Raw genomic sequence first — 20,515 nt, 5'->3', positions numbered from 1 at the left:
CTGATAAGATTTCCCAGGAAGACAGAAAATGTGCAGGCTGTCAAACCCAAGCCTGTTCAAGCAAGCAACAAATAACTAGCTAGGTTAGATTGACTTGATTTGGTTTTATTTGCAATTCTGGGTGTGTGGTTGTTGTCTTCTCTTTTCCTTTCCTGTTATACGCTAATAAAATTTGTTATATGTTAACATTTGCATTCATTGCTTAAAAAGGCAATTTTCTGGAATTTCTTCTTAAAACCTTTCATGCAGGTACTAAGATAGTACAGCTAAGCTTTAGGTGTTGTTGTTGTTGTTTGTTCTGAAGAGATTTCACAATGTTTCGCGGGAATTTTAGCTTTTGGAAAGTAAATCCAAAGCTTCCCTCTTAGTTTTTTTCCTAGAACTGGAATGGGGGGGTGGATCTTGAGAAATAGGTCTCATAAACACCTTTAGACAGACTAGGGTGTGTGGCACGAGGTGCTTCGTTCTCCCTGGCAGTAACCTATCCTAATTCTTTGGGGGAGAGGTGGGGGCCATTATACAAAAAATGTGTTTACCGGTAAGGCAAGCTCCCCCTTCTCCAATCCATCACAATTCTATTCAGAGGACGGTATATGCTATCTGAATAATAATAATAATAGTAATAATTTTTATTTAATTTGTATCCCGCCCTCCCCGGCCAAAGCCGGGCTCAGAACGGCTAACAACAGGTAAAAATAGCAGAATGTACATAAAATTGCACAGTCAATTAATTAAAATGCATTCTAGAATCAATTCAGAATCGAATTAATGTCAACCATCGGGTTAGAGTTCTATGAGGATTACAGAAGGAGGGGGTCGGACTGTGCCTTGGCCAAAGGTCTGGCAGAACAGATCCGTCTTGCAGGACCTGCAGAAAGATATCAAGTCCCGGAGGGCACTAGTCTCTTGTGACAGATCATTCCACCAGATTGGGGCCACGGCCCAAAAAGCCCTGGCTCTAAAGCTACAAAGTATGGCATAACATTCTACCTGTGTTGTGATTCCAAAGTATGATTATTTTATGATGAAGATACATTTTGGAATATGAAGGTGAGCAAGCAGCTTGAAACTTCATTTTTCAGCTACTGTCTGCTGTAACAACACATTTACAGGGTTCTGAATAGAATATGACATCACCTGTGTTCCACTAGACATGGGATTAGCTAGGAAAATCCTCAAATTGGCATTTCGAAGAAAAACAAATAAATCACCCCAAAATTCCTTGCCACAAAATCCAGACGTCTTCACAGCAGAATTTTTCGTTTTCTAGATTTGACACTTAGGTTATGTGGCGAAGAAAGGAAAGACGGCATTCATTGCATGATGATACATCAGTCTCAGACTAGAATTTAAGGTCTCAGATAATATGTGGTTCGGTTGCAAGGTCTCTTGCTCTCTCTCTTGCTGTTACTAGTAATTCACAACTCAAAATTATTGCACTGATATACTTGTGCCATAGTTATAATTGTTATATGAATTGTAAACAGCCCTGTGATCCTCCAATGAAGGGTGGTATAGAAATGTAATAAATAAAATAAATATTAATGGCTGTTTTATGTTTAAAAACTGGGTCATTGTGACCTACTTTTGCTTAAGTTTACATGGTGGGGTGTTGAATCCGATAACGTGAAATTCTTTAGCAGGCACTGAGAATACAATAGTGAAGGTGCCTGTCTGATACTCAGTGGAGGGAATTCCAAAGGGCAGGTCCTGTAACATTAAAAAGTCCCAGTTCTGACATGGTACAGAATGGATTGCCTGATAGGATGCAATCTGCAGGATGTCCTCTCCTGCAGAGTACAGCAATCAGTTGAGTATTTGGGATTGAGGTGATCTTGTAGGTCTTTTACTAGAAAAGGGAATGAAGACATTTTTAAAAAAACTTGCAAATGATACAATGCTTAATAACGTCTACCAGGTATTTTTTGGGTGGGTTGGGTTGATCTTTCTGAAGACTGCAGATAGGGAGGAAGGGGTGAATTCTCCCTCTCCAACTGCAGTCTCCAGGAAGATCATCGCCCCTACTGAAAACAGGTTTTAAAAACTCGTTTATGGGAGCTAATGTAAGGTATTTGGAAGTCTAATTGCAGCAGTAGGGGCTGGTCATGACTGGGGAGGAAAGGTTTAAAGTGAAAGTGTTCCTCCTCCATTGCAGTTATGTTTGAAAGAATTACCGTACATTATAGCCAGATGACTTTCCCCAAGCCTGATTGTGGTGCAGAGACCTTGGAGGGGGAGGGGTCACAGCAAGAGAATGGTTGGCTGGTCCTGCCCCAGTTGTGACTTAATGCCTACCTCTCCCCCCCCCCCCATGCCACTATTGGACTTCACAGAAGCCTTCTGTTGGCACCACTAGATTTTTTTGTCAGGAGGGAGGAAGCCCCAGGATCCTCTTGGGGTGCCAGGGAAGGTCTTGATGCACATCTGTGGGGTCACTTTGGTGATCCCCCTTAGGCCATTTAGAGCTGATTAATGAAGAAGAGTATTTCAACTCTCAATTGCTCCTTGGCATGTCAAATGATTGTCTGTGATCTGGTGTGGCTTGCCACTTTCCTTTTGAGTTGGTATAATGTTTAGCTGAATAAGTGCTAGAAATCCAGGGGTGGGTGGGAGGGAGTAGCATTTCTGAATGCTTATCTCCTCCCAGAGAGATAATTTCTTATAAATACATGGAAAAGGCTCCCAGAGAGTTAGAAGGGCAGTGGCTCATACACAACACTTGCAAGAAAAGAGCTTAATCAACAACTCTGTATGCAGGAATTGGGTGGAGGGACATGGCCTTGTGAATGTTAGCAGTTGCTGCATTGAAGGGTAGAGTTGAGTTAGCACACTGTCCTCTGGATCATGCTGCAAGTGAGCAGAGGCAGGAATGGACTAGTGATAGAGAAAGCAAGTTAAACCCTTATCTCTTTCTCATACACACCCCTCTCCCAATCTCATTGTTCAGTGAAGTGCAGGTTTGAACTCTGGACCCTTATTGGAACACAGTGGTGTCCTCGCCTTCAGCGTTTCTGCTTGTTGTGTCTTTGCCAGTTTATTTGTCTCTGTTTGTCTCTTGTTTTGAATAGTTTTCAATACCTTGTGTTCTTTGAGGGAGAATGCTATTTTTGCATTGACTCCTGACAAAAGATGGGTGCCTAGTTCTGGAATGGGTGAGTGAAGTGAGGCCAATGTCCTTCCCTAGTTGTGGTGCTGTAAGAAACTTTACTTGTTTAACTTTTCTGTGATTTTGTTTTTAAAGACAAAGGAGGTGGTGGCCTTCAGTGCCATCTAGTTGTCAGCCCTGTGGGGCAGTATCTTGCCATACTGAAGCTAGATAGGCCATCTAAATATGCATATTTTAAACGGGAAATTTTTGCTTTGTGCCTAACAAAACTTGTGATGAGATCATTTTTGCATGTTTCAACTAACCTCACCTGATATTCTTTGTTGTATTAGATGGGCTGGTGATCCCGCTGGTGGAGTTGTCAGCAAAACAGGTGGCATTTCACATTCCATTTGAAGTGGTTGAGAAAGTCTACCCACCTGTGCCCGAACAACTGCAGCTTCGTATTGCCTTTTGGAGCTTCCCAGAAAATGAAGAGGACATCAGGTAATGCCATTCAGAATTCTCTTCGTGTTTCTTTTCTGTTTAAAGTTAACTTTATCTTCGACGCACCATCAGTGAAATAGGGAATATCAAGTAGCCATATTGGCCCATTAGGGGAAAATCTAAAAACGTATGAGAGTAATATCTGTTGATTAGAATCAATTAAAAATGTTACAAAGAGGGAGTAAGCATTTGTTTTCACGATCACTTCATCAGATTGTATGCTAATAAAAAAATGATATTGTGTTGCATCCAGAAAAGTAGTTTTGTTAGTGAAAGGACTTCTGGCTTCCCTCTCCTTTTTCTACATGTCCCCAAAATCTGTCCTGGGGGTTTCATCTGGCGCAGATTTGGGGAGGGCATGCAGTGCACGCAGGGAGAGGAGAGGGAGGAGAACTTCCACTGAGCAAACAGAAATCTTTGCACTACTTTGTTGGATCCTGCCCATTAGATTGTTCCCAGCTGCATAATGGAAATGGTCCTGGGTCCTTCCCTATAATATGAAGACCAGTGATCCAGAATGCAGTGCTCTTTGTCTCATCTGAGGTACATTTTAACAACAAAATGATTTGTTTTTCCTAGGCTGTACTCCTGCTTGGCAAATGGCAGTGCAGATGAGTTCCAGAGAGGCGAGCAACTCTTCCGAATGAGGGCTGTTAAAGATCCACTGCAGATAGGTATTTACATCTACCTTATGTTGGTACTGAGAAGAACTGAAATCTTATCCCAGATACAAACCCTACCTTGAAGGTTTGGGAGAGAAAGGTTTCTGAGTTGGAATGACATGGTTAGGTCCTGCCTCAGCATGCACTGCCTCAGCCTGTACCATTGGGCTCTCATCCAGAAGGCCTGATTGGGGGGGGATGGACCCAGATAAAGATTCCTTTATTCAGATCTGATCCACAAAGATATAAAAAAGTGGCTCAGCAGACCCAGTTTCAGTTTGATGGAGTCCTGGAAACACTGCAGGTTTCAGCTGGTGATTTTTGCTAGGACTACTAAATTAGTTCTAGAATTTATGAACTTTTTTGCTTGCTTTGTAGTAATCCCAAAAAACAGAGAGCAGCATGACTGGAACATTTATGATATGTGCTCACAAGCAACATCTGGTTGTGTTCCATTAGTTATGTTATACTTTCCCCCACCATCATGATTAACTTTATGCCACAGTTATAAGACATGCAATAAGAGGCTTAATGTTTTTTTCTTGGGAATTTTAGGTATGGGTTGGACAGCATAATCCACTGCAAGACAAAAGGTTCACATGTTGACTCTGAGTTTATTAGGAAGCCTTAGCCTCAGTTAATGCAGCAGGTCTATTGAGAGAATGAATGTGTTTACAATTTTAAAGTGCAATTTAATGGTTGTTAATAGAAAGGAAATGAATCTAAACTCTGTTTAATGGGGGTTTTTGTAGTCCAGGCACAAATCTTTGCTACTGAACATTCCTGTGTTGAAAGCTTATTCTCATTAAATTGAAGTGACGATTGATCTTTGAAATAAATTATGGTTGCCAAAATAAGACATTCCAGATTTTGATTGGAGCAAGAAGAAGGAAAGGTGTAGTTAAAATAATTGGTCTGTTAGTTTTGTACAGTGGTGCCTCGCAAGACGAAAATAATCCGTTCCGCAAGTCTCTTCATCTAGCGGTTTTTTCGTCTTGCGAAGCAACCCTATTAGCGGCTTAGCGCTATTAGCGGTTTAGCGGATTAGCGGCTATTAAAGGCTTAGCGGCTTAGCAGCTAAAAGGCTATTAGCGGCTTAGCGGCTTAGAAAAAGGGGGGGGGGAGCGAAAAAAAATCGGAACACTCGCAAGACGTTTTCGTCTTGCGAAGCAAGCCCATAGGGAAATTCATCTTGCGAAGCAGCTCAAAAACGGAAAACCCTTTCGTCTAGCGGGTTTTCCGTCTTGCGAGGCATTCGTCTTGCGGGGCACCACTGTATGTAATATTTTTTTTATGCTGAATGCTATATCACCATGCTTCGGTGTCAGACAATAACCTTTGGCCTGTTCTCCCAACAGGTTTCCATCTGAGTGCCACAGTGGTACCTCCCCAGATGGTACCACCAAAAGGAGCATACAATGTGGCAGTGATGTTTGACAGATGCAGGATCACCTCATGCAGCTGCACTTGTGGAGCTGGGGCCAAATGGTGTGCCCATGTTGTAGCCCTCTGCCTTTTCCGGATACACAATGTAGGCCTTGAATTATGACTATTGTTCTGTTGCATAGATAACCAAGTACAGGGAATATTTATTGATAGCCATAAAATTAAAGTGTTCAGTAACTGCAAGTTCCCCCCTTTCTTTTCAGTCCTTTATACTAACATCTGTGGAGCTGCTTTGACTGGAACATACTTGAAGGGAGGACATTAGCCCATATTCACTAATCTGTACTAAGTAGTGTTTAACATATATATTGTAAGAAACAACTGGCTGTACAAGCTGAAAGGATCAGTGCTACATGTTTGCCTAAATGGCTGGATGCTTCAAAATTGATTACCAGAACATGGAAATAGACTTTGATGTGTCCAATGATCTACAATAGACAATAGTAAGGAAGGTGGTTAAGGTAGTTCACACAGCATTGGATGCAACCCTACAATGGAATGCAATGGATGCAATTGCTGCAATGGAAAATTGAGTCTATGTGTCAAAATTTTGTAAGCAAAAATCAAATGGATGTACTTAAAAACACCACCACCAAATCAATTCTGCTTTTGTACAATACCAGCAGTATGTTTTGCACTCTGCAAATATAAATGAATGAAATGTATTCCGATTCTTTCAGTGAAGCAATTCCCCACCCCCCCATTGGAAAGAAAAAATATTTAAGCACATTTATCAACATGTGGTCAATATACTGTACATTGTACAAATTGAGGATCTAGTCCTACAGTTCAGCATAATCTCTCCCCCTGATGAGTTGTTGACATGCTTAGAATCAAATGCGGATTTAAATGTTGATGGTTGAAAGGAAACAATGATTAGGTATGGTTTGCTTAGCCATAGTTTATGAAGTAGACGATAGACAAACCATAATTTTACTTAGTTTAATTTGAGAGGTAATATTGTATATGAACCCCCTGCAAAAGCACTGCCAATGTCCGCCTCCAAGCATATTCTGTTGGTAGTCAACATAATGATGTGGAAGCTTGAGAATAATCAGTGAGTTTTCTGTCCCCCCTTGAAGAGGTCTGGAGTCCCCTCCATGTCAGAAATTGGTTATTGCTGCTGCTGCTTATTGTAGACAGGGTGGGAGAAGTGAGATGTTAAATTCAGAAGGAAATGTATGCATGAAATAGGCTCTTTATGATGAATGTATTTTGATGCAGAACTAAATTTTCCTGAGTAGTTTAGAGAGCCTGTATGATAAAGCAATAGGCCATAAGTTGTAATGAAATGAATATAACCATGTAAGGTGGAGTAAACAAAGGTTACTGTTTGGTCATTGGCAGTTCTAATTGTTGCCTAGTTCCCTAATAAAGCAAATGTGTATATTTTGAACAGAATCTGCAATACGTATTGTTCTTATTCTAAGCGATATCCTTCTGAAATACCGCACTTTGTTCTGATAAACTTGCTAGATTGTTTCTGAAACGTCTTCTATTTGCAGCTTTATTTAACTTGGGGTGGGGAGGTGATGTTTAGCAGTAAGACTTTAAAAGCAAGGCTCTCCGTGTTTTGCCTTTTCTACCTTAGGCATCTGCAGTGTGCTTGCGAGCACCTGTCTCAGAATCCCTGTCTCGACTGCAGAGAGATCAGCTGCAGAAATTTGCACAGTACCTCATCAGTGAACTTCCCCAGCAGGTATGATCTCCAAAGCATGTTGTACTCAAATCATACAAATGGATTCACTTCTATTTAGTCCTTGCTTCCCAAATTGTGTGTTTAGTAGCCTTGAAAACAAGACATGTTTTTAGATATTGTTGTACAGGTTGACCTGTGGTATTTGGGTTCATAGATAGCTATTTTCACTACAATACTGCTTTTCCTTTCCTTGTACCTAGTTCATAAATAGTATTGTGATAACGTCTTTCCTCAAGAAGTTGGTCTTCTTTTCCAAGAATGGGCATTGCCACGAGAGCAAACTACTTTATTAAATAAAAGTAACGGCATGAATAAATTGAAATACCATTTATGTACTTGTATATTTAAAACATTTTAATGCTTCCCTTCATCTATTCCTGGTGGTTTATCAACTTAAAACAGAAGCATATTAAAGCAGCAAGTAAATAGTACAGCCATAAGGCTATGCTTTATGCAATAGCATGGAGAATAAATATCTCATGCTTTTCCCTTTTCATCATCCATGTTCTAATATCTGCTGGATTCTCTGCATGAATGCCAAAGCAGGCTGAGTCCAAGACTTGACTTCTCTCTCATTAAAAAGCTTGAAGAATTGCATGAATCTGTACCGAAATTGTTTTTAGAATATTTTGTTTTATCACAATTATGTTTGCAGCCCTGGGCTCCTTTGGGAGGAAGGGCAGGATATAAATTAAATAGATAAAAATAATACATGAATTGGGCCCTCTTGTGATGGGGCATCCTACCTTGTTTCATGAGGCCTGGCCCACATTGAATGTCATCTGCCTAGTGGAAGGGAGCAAATTGCACCATATTGTTTCCGTGTCACCCCTTGCTTACAGTATATGCAAAGCTAAGATGCAATCCATGTTAAGGCAGTAGGCTCTCATGATCAGCATTTAGGAACAAGGACCTTCTCAAAAGCAGCTTAGCTCAGTGGAGTGATTCTTACACTTCTAGTGGCTACCTCTGCATAGACAGGTGTCTGTGCAGACATAGCCATTCCCCAGACATTTGTTTTTATGCACTGAGTAGTCTGCTGTGATCGCAAGCTCTCATACTCCCTACCACTCCCTATCACTTTGATGCTTGTAAAGCACAGCTGTGGTAAAAAGAGCAGCTAGTCAAATTATATAATTTGGATTTCAACTGTGGGGTCCTTTTGTGGGTAGGGAAGAGCCTTATTGTAAATTCTGCCAGAAGGAATAGCATGAATAGCTATACGAAGATCAGGTGATTTTTAATGGGCAGGCTCATACAGGGGAGGTGAACCTTAAGAGATGAGGTCTAGAGTTAATACAGAAGTCAATAATAGCACTTCCAATTGAACTTGGAATTTAACTGGCAGCTAGTGGAGTTTTCAGAATACTGCTCTCATGATCCCTCCACCACATATCAGTCAGGAAGTGGACTGCTGCATTGTGCATTAGCTGAAGTTTCTGAATGCTCTTAAAAGGCAACCGTGTATAGAGTGTGTTGCAGTAGCTTTATGGTCTTGGTCCCAGGGCCCTTCCTAATGGGTTTTATTTTTCTGTGTGGTACACGTTGAGCTATTACTCATTTTTGCAGAAAATCCTGCTGTCTTTTCTTGTGTTAGTTGTGTGCATCTAGCATTTTCCCCCATTTTTTTTTAAATGCTTCCTTTGGCTAGTGTGTTTATACCAGAACATGTGGTATGCAGATTTTGAGTAAATAGAAGCATGAAAGGCATGTGCTAACTAGGACTGGGTTCAAGTGTAGTGTGCAATTATCTTTCAAAAAGTTTTTTTAAAAAAATGTCTACCTTTTAGCAAGATTTTCTGGGTAGCTAACAACAAAAACCCAGACATAGCTACTGTCTGATAAAACAAGATGTTAAAAATAAGAATGAAAACTGTAGGGTGTGATGGCAAAAAATAAATGATCCAGCCAATGCATGGGAGAATAAAAAAAATGTATTACATCTGACTCACAGTTAAAGAAGCTGGCAGCTGCTATGTTCCTATGAAGAGTATGCTACAACTAAGGCACCTCCATTGAGAAGGCCCTACCTCCAGGTGCCATTTAGCTCACTTTTGAAAGGAGAAGTACCCAGAGCAGGGCTTGTGAATTGAAATGTTTGGTTACTGCAAATGTGGCTGGCAGAAACACAATACTGTAAAGTTAAACCAACATTTCTGTTGCAATCCTATGCACTCTTTCATGAGGAGTAGGCTTCATTGAACATTGGGCCCTATATTCTGAGTAAATACACATAGGATTGTGCTGGATCATATCGTATTTGGAATGCTGCTAGTGCTTTTTTCTGAAATAAATGATGCAGGAAAGAAAAGGCGCACAAGCAGGAGGGACAGGGCAGCTCTGTGAAGGGGCAGAGCAGATGCTCAGAGAAGCTTCTTCCATGCACACCTGCTCTGCAAACTGCCTTGTCCCTTCTGCTTGCGTACGCAGGAGAGGCAGGGCGGCTTACAGAGCTGAAGCACAGGAAGGCTTCTTCCCGTGGGACAGCTGTTAGCCTGGGAGGCTGAAGAGCCTCATTAAAGCCCCACTGTGCACTTCTGGCTCATGAGAAGACCCTCTCCAGAGCCCATAGAGCAGTGATGGCAAACCTTTTAGAGATTGAGTGCCCAAACTGCAACCCGAAACCCACTTATTTATCACAAAGTGCCAACACAGCAATTTATCCTGAATACTGAGGTTTTAGTTTAGAAAAAACAACAACTCATACATTAACATATTTTGTCTTAAAATAAAAACACAATAACAAAGCATTCAATGATAAAAACAACTTTTTATTGAAAGGTAAAAGTTTGCAATATCCTTGTTTGAGAAATCATGAAAAAGGGAATTACTCCCAGACAACATGGCCGTTTTGATAATTTCCGTTCAAGAAACTCTTCTTTGGGAGATTTCAAAGCAGAAACAACTAGCTGCAAATAAACACCAGTTTGAAATCAGAGTGCCTAAAAACTGCATGCACTGCTAAATGCCCAGGAAAACGGAAACATACTTAAATGTTAGCATATTTGATGCAAGGTGAACATAAAGGAGAGGGCAATTCCATAGTTGAAGCACCACCACTACCCTCAAAAGATAAGGGCAGAGTTGGACCTCACTAGAGGGAGCAAAAATCAGACTGGTTCATATGGAATGATGCTGTTCTTCAGATACCCCAGCCCTAATGGGTTTAAGCTTTAACAATTAAAACTGCAAATTTGAATTGTGCCCAAAGATAAGCTTGTAGTGCATAAAATTATTTGAGTATTGCCAAGGTAAGATCCATTGTAGTTGCTCCACATCTCAGTCTAGCAACTGTGTTCTGAACCAGTTGAAGTTTCTTTGAAAACTGAGCACTGTTCCTTAAATTGTGAATATTTATGCATTCTAAACAAAGAGCTTCTTTTCATCTTAGAAATAATTTATATTTCATCCAGTTTCTATCAGTCTTTGCTTCTGACTTACATAACAAGCAGCATTATGCATTTAATAAAGTACTATACCATGAAATATTTTCTAAAATTAGTAAAAATATAAAATACATAAATTATGCAAAACACATTTATCACGGTAATTCTCTAGCTACAGATTGATATATTTAAGCGTTTTGGTGAACTGGTTTGTATGCATTGTTTTGGAAATAGATGAAGTACTATTGAGAAATTTGATTTGATAGCACACCTTTTGATAATTTTTAAAAGATCTAACTCATGGGAGAGAGTCAGTGTTAAATGTCTTTCTCACACACAGATCCTTCCCACTGCTCAGCGCTTGCTGGATGAGTTGCTCTCTTCTCAGTCCACTGCTATCAATACTGTATGTGGAGCCCCAGGTAACTGTACCAAAATTCTGTATGTTAATATAAATAATAGCTTTCAAATAGGCAAACTTTGTTTTTGAAATGCTAGGGCATTGTGCTCTGTGATTGGTAAGGGGGGGGGCAGCACAGTCGAAAGAATAAACAGAGAATCCTTTTGACCTGTTGGCTTATGAGTGGTGAGAAATGAAACATTATTTTCTTAGGGTTTCTTTTAATCCACCATGTGGTACCACTGGGATGAGAGTACAGTTTTGTTTGAGCTTTCATAAATATATTTGGAATGAAGTTCAGGTGTACTCTTTCATCTGCCACTCTGGGTAAATGGGGAAGATAAACCACTTGCAGAAACACATGCAAAAATGTATCTGTTTTTTTCTTAAGATCCCACTGCCGGTCCCTCTGCCTCAGATCAAAGCACCTGGTACTTGGATGAATCTACATTAAGCGACAACATAAAGAAAACCCTTCACAAATTTTGTGGTCCATCTCCTGTTGTCTTTAGGTAAATTCTCTTTTTCCTTTTTCCTTCACAACTTGTGGTGGTTCACCAAGCCAAACACAACCTCATGCCTTCTATCATAGCCTGTCAGGTACTTGACACCCCCTCCCATTTTTGCAGACTGAGTCAGGCAGTGAAAATAGATGGCTTGTCAAGCGTCTGGCCAACAGCCATAAATGGCTAATAGGCTATACTTTAACAAATTAGTTTAAATTGTGCGGGCACACCTTTTGGTTATGATTTCTCTGAAGGTGGTCTGAATCTATATTTTGTGGTTGCTTCTAAATGTCAGTATTTGTATTACTTTGTCCTGTGTGTTTAACCAAGAATTTGTCTAGTCAGGACAGCAAACCATCGGCTATTGATGGAACACAATGACTACTTTTTTCAGAGACCAGTTTCTAGTGCAGTGGTGGAGAACGTCCGGCCTCTGAGCCAAATTAGCCCTGCAAGGTCATTTCTCCCAAACCACACCCATTTGCCCAATACCCAACATCATATGTGATTCTAGGGTAAAGGTGGATCTGGAATCAGCTGTGTTATGGGAGTTCCCCACGGAAAGTGCACTTTCAAAGGGGCTGCTCACGTTCCCATCATTTGATCAGCGCTGAGAGGAACTCCTTCAAAAGTGATTTGTCACCTGACTGGCAGCGATTGTGCACCTTCAAATGAGTTGATGTCAAAGTGGGTTAGGGCTTTGTTTTCCATCAAGATTTGATGCATCATTTCTGGCTGCATATTTGTCTGAACGCTCTTCCATACAATAAAGTTTAGTGCATAGAAAAAGGACAGAACTCTTCTCCTTATAGCAAGCTGTATATCAAGTATCTTCTCCCTATATCTCTATATATTTATTTATATATACACATGTACAGCCCAGCCTTCACAATGCAGTTTCAGGGTGAGTTATGTGCAGCTTAAAAAAACAAACAGGTCACATATTGTATAACAATACTAAGCCATCAAATAGACAATATTGGCAAGCAAAACCAGCATCAGCACCGTGGAACAAGTGATACTCTGAACTCATCCTCCGCCACCAAACAAACAACAAACAGGCCACAAAAAACAAACAGGTCACATATTGTATAACAATACTAAGCCATCAAATAGACAATATTGGCAAGCAAAACCAGCAGCAGCACCGTGGAACAAGTGATACTCTGAACTCATCCTCCGCCACCAAAGCCTGTGGGGCAGGCACACCTCATAAGAAGGGGCACAACCTGTGGACCACCACAGAGAAGGTCTTCTCATGAACCTCTTACCCTTGAACTTCACAGGGCTGCAGAATTGCCACCAGATCCTAACACATGGGCAGGTCTATATGTGAGGAGGTGCTCCTTTTGCTATTTGGGCCCATGCTGCTTAGGGCTTTATATGTCAGTGTTGTTGGCATCTGTCTCAGGAGACAGTGGAAGCATTTGCCTTCAGAGGTGAAGTCAAACTGTTGGAGATTTACAGTGCCTGCTGTGGCTTTAGAGATCAAGACAAGAGAGACAAGTTTTGTTGCAGCTGGGGAAGATGAAAGCGGCCAGTTGTGCTGATGCAAGTGTACCATGGCGTTTCTTCTTACTGCGCTCCTCCTCTGGTCACTTCTGCAGATGCATGACCTGACTGATGGTCTTCAGGTGCAGTGGTCATCTGCACGGGACACGCGCAACCAGTGCAACCATAATATTTGCCTGGATAGTAGTTCCCATCAGTACCTTAGCCACTGCATTCTGTACATGTCTTCCGCTAAATGGATGGATAGATTGCCCTATACTTCCTTTGGTGCCAAGCAAAAATGTTCCTCTACAACCAGGCCTTTGGCTGATTAACATCCAAACTCTCTTAAATGTGGGTGGGGAGGGGGGATATTGATTTGTTCTTGTTATCATTATGTATTTTGTGTTTTTTATCTAGTATTTTTATGTTGTGAACTGCCCCGAGATCTATGGAGCATATAAATTTAATAAATAATAATAGTTTGTGATATGCCATTCAAAAATATTTATTGAAAATTTTAAAATACACATAAAGACAAAAAGACAGACATGCAAGAAAAAAAAATTAGAAAAACAGACACTACAAAACACACACCAATTTTCATCACAATCCTTATTTTCTATAACTTATTTCCCTGACTTCCCCACACCTCCCCCTCTTGTATTCTAGTTCAATGTCGGCTCAACAAGTTCTTACCAATCTTACCTTATAAACAACAATATTTATACATCAATACATATGTCTTAATTATTAATTATATCTTTCTTTCTTATTCTTAACACCTTATTCTAAAGTCGACCTAATTTCCTTTCCACGATTTCCCCACTTTTCATACAAAAAGCAAGACAAAGTAAAAACAGAAACAAGTTATAATTGTATAGCCTTTGGATTCCCAAACTCCATCCCCCCTTTTCCCGGTTTCAATCCCCAACACATAACAGTTTACTATCAGCCTGGAGATCTCATGTCCGAGGCCCTTAAGTCTCTCTCAATTCCTCTCTGCCTTTTTTTTTGGTAGTCTTTGATGTTAAACACCAGCTCTCGGAGAAGATCAAGCCCAATGGGGTCCATGTTTCTTCCAGCCAGAGCTCCATACTTAGGAGTGGAGCCAAAATCTTGTTTCTTACTTCTTTCAAGTCCAAATGTCCCCAAAGCTCCGACTTCCACTTTAATCAAATTTATAATCCTTGGGTCTTCACATCTCCTCATAAGGAGATCCCTCCATCTTTCAGTCTCCAGATTAAACCAAGTTTTCACCATCAAGTTCTTATTTCCCTTTATAGCCATCTTGTCAGGCCTCTGGCCCTCCTCTGTCTTCTGTAGCATTACAACTCCTTCCTTATCCTCGGAGACAGTGTGTATCTCTTTCTCCACATTCTCCAAGCTCTCCGGTTTCTCTTCTTTACAAAAACCCGAGAGCAGCTCAAATTTGTAGTTAATTGTACAGCAGCACCTCCTACCCTGCTTGATGGCATTGTTTATGTGCTGCAATATGCAGCTAGGATCACAGCAGCCACAGTTTCAACCAGTGGCTCTGGTTCCTACTGTGGGGAGAATAACTGACTACCAAGTCTGTTTTTACATCAGTTTGAAGGTGACTGAGCAGGGGGTACAAGTGAAAAATTGAAAAGGATCCAGAAAATGCTCCTGCAACACTCACTAAAATTTCCAATGAGTTCAGTGTCCAGATGGCCTTCCATACCCAGGTAGTGGGCTGTGTGCAAAATTTTGTTCCCATGTAGGATCTGGCTACATCAGACAGTTTGGTATAGGAGATGGTTCACCTCGAGTCCTGGCTGGTGCTGGCAGGGATATCACAACTATCTTTTTTGTCTTTCCTGTGCCACAGCCATGGCAAAGTGAAAGTTTGTGTGAGAGATCATCCAGAAGCTGCTGAAGGCTTGGTTTATTAAACTTGTCCCCTACCTACAAAGAGTCAAAAGTGTCTGCTCTCTCCTTGTTCATGTGCTCAAGAAAAAATGGAGAGGGAAAGGCCACCCTGAAACCGAAAAGTCAGGTTTCGCTGGATACTCTGGCCTCCATTTTAATGACAGTGGCCCCAGGTGAGTTCCTGACATGCATAAACCTCAAAAGATCACATCCCAGTGAATTTTGCATAGCAGATTATTTGCTTTGCTTCATAGGAAACCTCCTTTTCAGTGCTTCACACTGACCTTGCTATAGCTTTCTGTACAAGAACCTTCACCAAGTTACTAGTGGAAAGCACTGCAGACCGTGGACTTTGGGGAGCTGAAGCTCATCCTTATCTTAGCAACATTCTTATCAGTATCTGGATGTAGAAAGAACCAGAGGTATGTGGCATTAGTAATAGCCTCCCTACGGAGTTATCTCTTCCCTTCTTTCATTATGGAGAGCCTGGGTGTAATTATAGAGACTATGCAAGCTGCAGTTTTCCAGAACATTTGTTAGCCCTTCAAGTGATGGGCATACTGGCTCATCTTTCAAGCTACACTAGTAGCTTGAATGGATCTGGTGTCTTGAGGTTGGCCCTTTTCTGACCACTGCAGCTTTATCATGCAGTCACATCAAGGATTCGTTATGACTGTAGGTGGTTATACAATTCCAGTGTCTCCAGTCTTTAAGCCATCCCTGGTTGTTACAGAACTACTGCTTCTTTTGCTGTCAGATCCACATCTAGAAAAGTGATGCTAATGCCAGCTTGATGGTCTGGGTACACGTGATAATGATGTAGCTCATAAAGCCAGCTTCATCATTAATGAGCAAACGGCAATCTTCCTGGCTTGTCTCCACTTTCAGCACAAGCATCAAGGGGCCTATGTCATCATACAGACACAACATGCCAACCGTGTTGTACGTGAACAAACAGAAGTGAATCACATCTCCTGTCTTGTGCAGAGGACTGTGTCTCATTCTGGGCCCTTCACCTCAGAGGAAAGGATAATATGCAGGCAGAACTTGGATCCAGAGGAATAGAGCCTTCATGCTCATGTCTTTGACCTCACATTTTACTGCCCTCCTATGGGATCTTCTTGCATTCCCATCACAACACAGAAATCAAACTTCTTTTCATGAAGCAAAGGTTCTTGATGGGTTTTTGTCTTTCCCCTGCTTGTGAGAGTTCTTGCCAGTATCTGGATGGAATGGGCTGAGAATCTCTTTGCCCCCCCCCCCCCCGGTGACTGAGATGCCCTCTCCTATCAGGCTAGTAGCCTGTGTGTCCTGCTCAGTCAGTGGTGGCCTTGGTTATTCAAAACCACTCCTCTTCATTTCTAGGCAGAGAGAAAGGGTAAGTAGACTTGGATTACTCAGCTATATAGAGTTGGACACCCTACTTACAGCGAGGAGGGATTTCACTCTTTGGGTTCTTGGACATTATTTTGCCAGGACAAGAGGCTTGGTCTCTTGGCAGCTCCATTCCCCGCTGTTCTAGTTTTTCTCCAAGGTTGGCTTAATTTAGGGGTTAAATCTAACATTCTTTGTGTACTTGGATGGCTGCTTTAAGCTCCCTCATATCGTTAGTCAACAGGTGTCTCCCATTCCACTGTGTGTTTTGATGCAGCGGACTGAAACCACAATCTTTTGACAAATAAAAGATTGGACTCAGTTTACTCCAATGGTTTCCAAAAGGAGTTCTAGCAAACCCTCTGGAAATGTATCAGGAGTCCTTAAATGAAGAGATAATTATATATATATATATATATATAGTGTCTTACCAGCACTGCAGCTTACCCATCTCTTAACGATCCTTTCCAGCAATGTGTAGCCATGTTGGAGTATTTTGTTGTTATAGGACATACTGATGGATTTACTGGAGACATATGAGACCTAATAGCATTTGTGGTCAGATGACTAAAGCGCAGGATTGACAGATTAATATGTTTCAGTTATCTTTGATGGATAAGATTCTTTGTGTAACGTAGGCAAATTTTTCACCCAAGAAAGCCATTTACAGCCATAGTTCAAGTAACTGGCCTAATACACAACCTTCTCCAGCTTGTTCAGGTTTGCCTTTTACTCATCAGCATCAACACAGCTGTGTCAAACAATATTTTATTTTTAGTTGGATTTTTTTTTACTGTGAAATGATGTAACTTTTAATATGGGTGCTGCAAAATTGAGAGTGTTGGACCTGGTAGATATGAGTTCTTGTATAAGCTGTAGATGTGATGACTGGCCTCTAGTGTACATCTCTGTTGTTCATTTGCAAAAATGGGAGTAATAGTGCTAGGTCTCTCATTATTGGGCTGAAGGCTGGAGATGATGAAGGCTATAAAATAACTTTTCCACCTTTAGAGTTACAGCAACAGCTATTCTGCTTCTGTGTGTTACCTTGACTTTTCCTCCTAACCTCTATCTTCTCAAATTTCACAGTGATGTGAACTCTATGTACCTTTCGTCCACGGAGCCCCCAGCTGCCGCCGAATGGGCCTGTCTCTTGCGTCCTCTGAGGGGGAGGGAGCCGGAGGGCATCTGGAACTTACTTTCTATTGTTCGGGAGATGTTCAAGAGACGGGACACCAATGCAGCCCCTCTGCTAGAAATTCTAACAGACCAGTGCCTGACCTACGAACAGGTACTATTATATATATTATTTAAGGCATTTATACCATGACTTGTGAAGAATTCTGAGGACAGTCCACAAAAGTGATTTGATTCACAGTGCGTTGGGGAGGGGAAGGGCATGATGACAATGTAGTAAGCCTTGGGGGATATTGAGGTATCAAGACTTCTTGACCCAGCTGTGAACATCCTGCAGAAAAGCAGTGCAGTATTATTTTTAGGGCAGATACTTTTTAGTAAGGCAAAGGTGTACTTCCCTTGATGTCTGTTAAGCGTGGAATTATGCGTCTTGACATGTCTGCATCCTCTCTCTACAGATAACTGGCTGGTGGTACAGTGTAAGGACATCTGCATCCCATAGCAGTGCAAGTGGGCACACTGGCCGTAGCAATGGCCAGTCAGAAGTGGCTGCTCATGCTTGTGCAAGCATGTGCGATGAGATGGTGGTTCTCTGGAGGCTTGCTGTCTTGGATCCGACCATCAGCCCTCATCGGTAGGTAGTGGGATCAGACCTTAATGAAGCTGTAAAATGTGCCATCTTGACAACCAGCCCATTAATGGATCTATATCTTCTGTGTTTGAAATATTTAGGTTTGAAGTAGTTACAGATCCAAAACATGCAGAGGGTGGAGGGAAGATTGCCATCAAAACTCCCATACTGCGTTCCCATTGTATCCTGTGCTTCTTTGGCCTTGCATTGCTTCGTAGCCCTCTATACTTCTGATACATAGTAATGGTGGATGGTGTTTGCTTATCATACTGTTGGGTTTTGCTACCAAGAAAAGAAGATTATATTAAAGCATGAAAGAGGGATCAATTTGTGGTACTTGTTAAAAGCTTGCTTGGAGACCTCTGACTACCATATTAGCAGAGGATGGATGCAGACACTGTTTACAACCCTCAGAGTTACTTCAGTGGGAATGAGAGCACATGCGTTGCCAGCATTTTTTTATTAAAATATCTGACGTAGCAGGGGTAGGAAAAGCCCCTGTCTGAATCTTTGGAGAGTTATTTTGAGGCAGAGTAAACACTATTAAGCAAGGTTGTCAAATGGTCTGTCTAAGGGAAAGGAGAATGTTAGCCGCTTTGAGACTCCTTAAAGGGAGTGAAAGGCGGGATATCAAATCCAAACTCCTCTTCTTCTTCTTCTATGCGTAAGACAGCTTTATATGTTCTTGATCATCTGAGGCTTAATGCTGTCTGATATAAATGCAGTCAAGAGTATTAAGAAATCTGAATTGGCTGTGTAACTCCTCATCACAGCTCAGTGATAAAAGTAACAAAGGAAAGTTTGTAAGGAGGATCTGAATTTAGTACAGTGGTACCTCCGGTTACGAACTTAATTCGTTCTGGAGGTCTGTTCTTAAGCCAAAACTGTTCTTAATTTTGCTAATGGGGCCTCCCGCTGCTGGCGCGCGACTTCCGCTCGCATCCTGGGGCAAAGTTCGCAACTAGGGGCATCCACTTCCTGGTTAGCAGAGCTCGTTACCCGAAGCATTCATAAGGAGGACGGTACGTAAACCGAGGTTCCACTGTATCTCCAATGGAGAGCAAATAATAAATCTGGAAATCTTGCTTTGTAGCTCCTCTGTGCCACTTACATGTTCCTTCTCCCCTGTGATGCTAGGCGGAGAGATTTATGCACACAGCTGAGGCAGTGGCAATTGAAGGTAATAGACAACGTCAAAAGGGGACAGCACAAAAAATCCCTCGAGAAACTGTTCCAGGGGTTCAAGCCAGCTGTGGAAGCTTGCTACTTCAACTGGGAGGAGGCCTATCCAATTCCAGGCATCACGTACAGCAATGCTGACAAGAAGAACTCCTTTTGTTGGGTAAAGGCCATCCAGCAGCGAAACTGCCGACCGCAGTGTGGAGAAACCATCTGTGAAACGGGGAGAGCTCATGGTCTGGATGTTTCGGGGACGTGCTTGCAACTAGGGGATCGGTCACGCCCTGCCTCTCAGGAGCCCGCTGTGCGCCCCAAAGAACTCATTGGGAAGCGGAAAGTTGTGTCTGAAGGTCCCCAGCGGGTTCTTAGAAGACTTTCAGCCGAAGGCGATAAAGCTGCATACAAGACGGCTGTGAACAAGGGCGGCAAGCTTCCAGTGGGAAAGACCTTGGCCAGCAAACATAGCGGGAAGCGTCGCATGAGTAGCGAGGACAGCTCTCTGGAACCGGACTTGGCCGAGTTGGCTTTAGATGACAGCAGTTTGGCCCTTGGCGCCGAGGCTAGCAACACATTCAGCTTCACAGACAGTCCGTTGAGCAGAAGTTACAGGGATACCTTTGAGGATGATGGTGGGGTGTATTTCTCAGAGGCAACTGAGCCCACCCTCAGGAGTAGTCCATCCAGCAAGAAGAACCCAAAGGACCCAGTGGGGGAAGTGGGTAGTGGAGACGATGACATTCCTTGCCCTGATGAAAGTACTGGTGGGGTGAGTTTGAAGCCCAAGGAAGTGGGGGAGAATGGTGCTGCTGGAGGAGGAGGAGAAGAGGAGGAAGACGACTACCAGGTGTACTATCTGAATCCCCAGGAGGTTGCTAAGGAAGAGGATGACAAGGCTGAGGGAGGGGTAGAAGAAGAACAAGACATATTTGCTGGGATAAAGCCCTTGGAGCAGGAAAACCGCATGGAGGTAAGGGGAGCATGTGTGTAAAATCACCTACAAAAATCTGTCTGTCTAGGCTCCTGCAAATGTATACAAGTTCAGGGAAGTGCCAAAGCTCACCTCCTGCTTACAGCCAAGGGATAAGATCTATAAAGCCAAGAGGAAATGTTGTACAATTT

General features: G+C 42.0%; 1 protein-coding gene across 5 annotated transcripts in view; it reads left to right on the top strand.

Annotated features, from left to right (window-relative positions):
• ZSWIM8 (zinc finger SWIM-type containing 8) overlaps positions 1-20,515 on the top strand; it is a 58,386-nt gene that overhangs the window by 11,316 nt on the left and 26,555 nt on the right. For all 5 annotated transcript variants that reach the window (XM_081191519.1, XM_081191518.1, XM_081191522.1 and 2 more), the window contains exons 2-10: positions 3,439-3,592; positions 4,172-4,266; positions 5,613-5,785; positions 7,292-7,399; positions 11,126-11,207; positions 11,577-11,697; positions 17,539-17,740; positions 18,045-18,220; positions 19,355-20,363. In XM_081191519.1, the coding sequence (XP_081047645.1) occupies positions 3,439-3,592; positions 4,172-4,266; positions 5,613-5,785; positions 7,292-7,399; positions 11,126-11,207; positions 11,577-11,697; positions 17,539-17,740; positions 18,045-18,220; positions 19,355-20,363 (2,120 nt within the window). The remainder of the gene's footprint in view (positions 1-3,438; positions 3,593-4,171; positions 4,267-5,612; positions 5,786-7,291; positions 7,400-11,125; positions 11,208-11,576; positions 11,698-17,538; positions 17,741-18,044; positions 18,221-19,354; positions 20,364-20,515) is intronic.

The sequence above is a fragment of the Podarcis bocagei genome (assembly GCF_964188305.1).
Source record: "Podarcis bocagei genome assembly, chromosome: 4".
NCBI lineage: Eukaryota > Metazoa > Chordata > Lepidosauria > Squamata > Lacertidae > Podarcis > Podarcis bocagei.
This window is presented reverse-complemented; position numbering and strand designations above follow the sequence as displayed.